Source organism: Poecilia latipinna, unplaced genomic scaffold (assembly GCF_001443285.1).
Source record: "Poecilia latipinna isolate Pla-1442-1.1 unplaced genomic scaffold, P_latipinna-1.0 Scaffold806, whole genome shotgun sequence".
Taxonomy (NCBI): Eukaryota; Metazoa; Chordata; class Actinopteri; order Cyprinodontiformes; family Poeciliidae; genus Poecilia; species Poecilia latipinna.
Genome location: NW_015113422.1, coordinates 226,048 through 231,476, shown reverse-complemented (window position 1 = coordinate 231,476; position 5,429 = coordinate 226,048). Strand labels below are relative to the sequence as shown.

Genomic DNA, 5,429 nt, shown 5'->3' with positions numbered 1-5,429 from the left:
AAAAACACAGAAACTGACTAAAAACACAGAAACAAACTAAAAACAGAAACTGACTAAAAAACGGAAATAAACTAAAAACACAGAAACTGACTAAAAACATGGAAACAAGCCAAAAACACAGAAACTGACTAAAAACACAGAAATAAACTAAAAACAGAAACTGACTAAAAACACAGAAATAAACTAAAAACACAGAAACAAACTAAAAACAGAAACTGACTAAAAACACAGAAATAAACTAAAAACACAGAAACAAACTAAAAACACAGAAACAAACTAAAAACACAGAAACTGACTAAAAACACGGAAATAAACTAAAAACACAGAAACAAACTAAAAACACAGAAACAAACTAAAAACAGAAACTGACTAAAAACACAGAAATAAACTAAAAACACAGAAACTGACTAAAAACACAGAAACAAACTAAAAACAGAAACTGACCAGTGGAAGCCACAAACTCTGCTGCCCCCTGCTGGCAGGTTTCAGTCACACCGAGACACAGCCAACATGGCCGCCAGATGGGGTCACTGAGAACCAAACAAAAACCCAGAGGACATTTTCATATTTTTAATTCATTTGGATGTTTACAAGTCGCTACAGCTGCAGGAAAATTTGAGTACAAAACCTAAAATTATATCCACTCTGGTCCTGTCACAGTTACAAATTATTCTGGGTCATAAATTGTCCCAGAAATTATTGCAATAAACAATAATGTTGTTGTTGTTTTGAGACCATATTCTAGCAATATAATGATAAAGGCATAATAATGCATAAACACTGTTTTCACAGATCAATAAACTTTACATTCTAATGAACATTTAACACTGGAACTGGGACATTTTTAAATATCCATAATAAATAAACAAAACAACAGAAACATAAATAAAGTAAATTATTTAGTCTTTGTAGGCAAAATTATCCTTCAAAAACGTTTAGTTGAGACCAAAACACCAGACTGACGACTTTTAATATCCAGTTTTTGGAAAAAAGAGAAAAACGATAAATTATAAATTTAATGGAAATGGAATTTGTTTTAATTTATCATTAATTGACTTATTGCTTATTGCAACAGGACTAATTGAGTCACCTCCTCAGCAGGAAATGATGTTTAACTGTCAGTGATGGAAATAAATTCAGGACCTCATTTTGAAGCAAAACTTTTCTCCTTATAATGATGCTAGTTTAATGTCTCATTATAGCAAGAAAGTTTCTTTTTAAAACATTAAGTCGTTTTTGTTGTAATGAGATGCAAACCTCGTTAAAATGACAAAGTTTCTCGTTATAATGAGACGAGTTTTAAATCTCATTATTATGAGAAATATTCTGGTTTTAACAAGATATAAAAATAGATTCATCTGGCAGATTATAACTTTTAAAAGTCATAAAGAGTTCATATTCTCACCTGTTTCTAATAAAATCCCAACATGTGCTGCTGTTTCACTTTTACAACTTTTCTTATTTAAAAGAGAATTTATTTTGGTTATAAATCTTGTTACGATAAGCTTTTTTAATCTAAAATGATAAAAAGTTTTCTGTTTTAATGAGATTCTGCTCCTGAATTTATTCCTAATCGCTACCATTGTTTTATAATAAAATCCTAAGTAGCTCTATTATTGACAGCGCTGCTGTCCGTGATGTCAGCACCAGGTCTGAGATCGTGATTTTAACTCTGCTCAATAATTCATGTTGATTTTCTACTCTACTGTAGTTTCCAGTGAGTTGTGGTTCTTTTCCAGCCTCTTCATCCTTAGTTTCACAGCAGCAGGATGTTTTGTTGGTAATGAGTTCATCCAAAGAGCCGGTTTGTATTAGTGACAGCAGGAAGTTGAAGCGCCGTTCTCACAGCAGCTCTTCTGATTTTTTTTCTGAAATCAGATTTTTTTTCTGCGTTGTTGTTAATCCTACTAATTAAATGAAACTGCAGTCAGACTCCAAGAATGCTTACGTTCTTATGTACAGAAAAGTATTGCGAGAGAAGGCATAAAAGTAAAATTTCCCCACATCCCTGTAAAAATAATAAATAAATGTGTTCTTCTGCAAAAAAAAATAAAAGTAACAGGAAGAAAACCATAAAGACTCCATTAAAATGATGTAATCAGTGCGGCGCTGGATTATCTTCTGTCACACAGTTAAAGAATTCGACTGTGATCACACTGAGACCCCTTGGAGCCACCCTCCAGGATTATTTCGGTGTTTGCTACCTGCCACGCCGCCGTCAGTCAGGGCCGCTCTATTAGCATGGGATGGGAGCCACCGGTGAAAAATGAGCCTCAGCGTGCTCCGGAAAGCCACAGGAGGAATGAAAGGCAGAGAAACGAGTGCGAGTCTCTGGCCGCTTGGCTCGCGGCGCTCAGCTTGGCATGCTGAGCGGCGACTCCAAAGCACAAACACACACGCCTCCAAATGTCCCTGTTCCTCCTGATTCCTCCTGGTTTTCTCCATTTCCTCCTCGTTTTGAAGCCTTCCCGTCCCCCTCCTTTCTTCTTGTCACTCAGAGTTTCTGCAGATAAAACAAGCCTCGGTGAGGAGTGAAAGCGCCGGGCAGCAGCCGCATCTCTGACTTTGAGAGTCGGCTCCTTTATCCTGCGGTCATTTAGCATTCAGGCTCTGCCCTGCAGTCTGTGTCGGACTCAATAAACCACATGCAGGCCGACTGTCTCCGTCATTACCACCGATTAGACTCCTGCAGACACACTGCTGCATTCACTGAGCCCATGTCACATTTTAGCTGTCAGCTCCATAATACTGCTGGAAGACGAGGCGCTTTTAACTGTGGGAATGTTGAGGAATATCTAGAAATCTGGGGCAATAACATGTCAAGTGGTCCTCAAGTGGAACCATTCAAACGGCTTCAATGGCTTTCAAATGGTGTTTTCAGCTCCTGTGTGAAATCTGGATAAAGTAACGCAAACGCCTCAGTGCTGCAGCTGGACCCGGGTTTTCTCTGCAACGGCCTGGGATTTTTCACTCAAACATGGGAAACGGAAAGAAATGCAGATTTACTTCATGTTTCTGTTTTGATTAAAGGTTATTAACTCACAACAGAAAGGCTAAGAGAAGGATTTAATCACAAGAATAATAACACAAGAATACAGTTGTAATATTAAGAGAATTTAGTTGTAATTTTATGAGACTACCTGAAAAATATTTGAAAATTAAAATGAGAAAGTTGAGCATCTTTTTTATATAAGTTTTACAAATAAGGAAATATTTAATCTTTTAAAAACTCAGCATCAAATTGTAATTATTATCAGGACTTTGAAACAATCAATAGAATCTATTTCCACCGACTAGCTGAGCTGATTATGTCAGATTTTAATAAATATTCAAGCTTTTTTCTCATCAAATCAGTTGATTTTCTTTTCAAATTTCATGTGTTTTTATGCTGTTAAGCCTTAACCTTATAATATTCATGATTCTCATAGTTTGATGTCTACCTGGCCCTAACCCTGCGCCGCTCTTCAGGAGGCTGACATGTCTCTGTCCTTCCCTTCCTCCCTGCAGCGTAACCATGGAGAACATTTCTCGGTTCAAAGGTCAGGAGTACTGCCTGCACCCCAACCTTCAGAGCACCAAGAACCTGGTCAAATGGTTCCGCATCTGGAAGGACAAGCACAGGTAGCGAGCCTGCAGCCTGCAGCAGCAGCGAAGGCTTTCACTTCTGTTGCAAAATTACATCTAAAATTTTATAATTTATCATTTTACATGCATGTCAGAAATGGATGGTATTCATTGGACAGAATCTAATCAATATTTTTGCAGTTAATAAATATTCAACATGTCTGTGAATATCCTTGCGTAATTATAATTAAAGGCTTCAGCCACAATAATTGTCATTTTTATCAGTTATTGTTCTGAAATTAGTCCAACAGAAATTTTTTTACATTTTTTTAAATGTTTTTTTTGTGATGTTACATGACAGACTAACATGAAGACGTCCGTAACTACAAGGGGAAAGAAAAACATCTGAATGGTTTTCATCAATACAAATAAAATGATTGGAAAAAATCTGCTGAGCTAAATATTTACAGCTGAGCTGGATTAACTAAATCTTTAGCTTACTAATTAAGTATTAAATTTGAAACTGCATTTTATAAATGAATGAATAACATGGTGAAAATATGACTTACAAAAACAAACCCCCATGTTTTCTCTTACAGCACCAAAATTATTGCTGTTAATTTTGGCAGTAACTTTACAAACGGCGCCCCCTGTTGACCATCCTTTGCTTTTTCTGCAGGGTGTACGAAGCTTAAGAACAACAAGGATCCAGTGAGACAGATCCAGACCCGGACAGAACCACAACTGTTCTGTGAAGAAATGACCAGAGACCTGTTGCGAACATTAAAAATGCATCTGTAGTCTGTAAATAATCTGACGGGATTGTCTTAGTCTCCCATCCAGGTAGTTTCATCACTCACATTCCCGGCCTCCACGGCGGATTCATCAGGTTTTATTTAAGGAACCATCTCGGTTATTTTACCTCCTAGGATTCTACCAACGTGAGGCGGTTCAGGTTCTGAAGAAACACGGAAACCCAGAACCTCACATGTAGCGTGAGGAGATACGTTTCTTCACCGTAATAAAATAAATTAGATTCTTATTCTAGAAAAGATACTGACTTTCTGGAAGACAGAGAGAGTGTGTGTGTGTGTGTGTGTGTGTGTGTGTGTGTGTGTGTGTGTGTGTGTGTGTGTGTGTGTGTGTGTGTGTGTGTGTGTGTGTGTGTGTGGGGACTTTCCACCATCTTGTAAAATATTCTCTGGTTTAATCTGCAGGTCGTAGGTGAAAACAATGTTAGTGCCATTCTGCATAGACAGCTGTTTTCATGTGAGTTAATGCAAAGTGTATAAAGAATGCGATCACACCTGTTATATACGTCTGTTAGTTTAAGATTTGTGTAGTGATGCATTATTTCACACAAACTGTTTTTATAACTATTTGTTCAAAGCATCAGTTAGGCTTCGCTCTACTGGTTTGTTCCTTTAACCGCAGATAAAACCTCTTCTTCAGTCTTCATCCTGTCTGTATTATTCATCACTGAAGAGGTGAAATAAAATCTTTAAGCTCTAAAATGAAATGTAGACGTGAATTTGGGATTATTTAATTTTTTCATGAATTGTTGCCCCTTCCATTAAAGCCACAGACTTTCATGTGTTTTATCTGGAGTTTAACATCATAAACCAACACAAAGTAGTGGAAGAAAATTAATCATTTCTGAAAAGTGTGGTGTGGATGTATATTCAGTTTATTAGAGTACAGTCTGGGTAAAAGGGGGTGAATATAACTACACATTTCAGATTTTGTCTTTGTAAATAAAAATTGAAAATCTTTAATTATTTCTCTCTCTTCAGTTATGCACTACTGTATGTTGGTCTGTCCTGTTTAAACTCTAAATAAAGCAACATTGCAAGGCGCTGCATGAA

General features: G+C 36.8%; 1 protein-coding gene across 1 annotated transcript in view; it reads left to right on the top strand.

Moving 5' to 3' along the window:
* The window catches only part of cxcl14 (chemokine (C-X-C motif) ligand 14), a 13,140-nt gene extending 7,711 nt beyond the window's left edge, over positions 1-5,429 (top strand). Inside the window, exons 3-4 of the mRNA XM_015047095.1 lie at positions 3,508-3,621; positions 4,244-5,429. Coding sequence (XP_014902581.1) covers positions 3,508-3,621; positions 4,244-4,259 — 130 coding nt within the window. The 3' untranslated portion in view covers positions 4,260-5,429. The remainder of the gene's footprint in view (positions 1-3,507; positions 3,622-4,243) is intronic.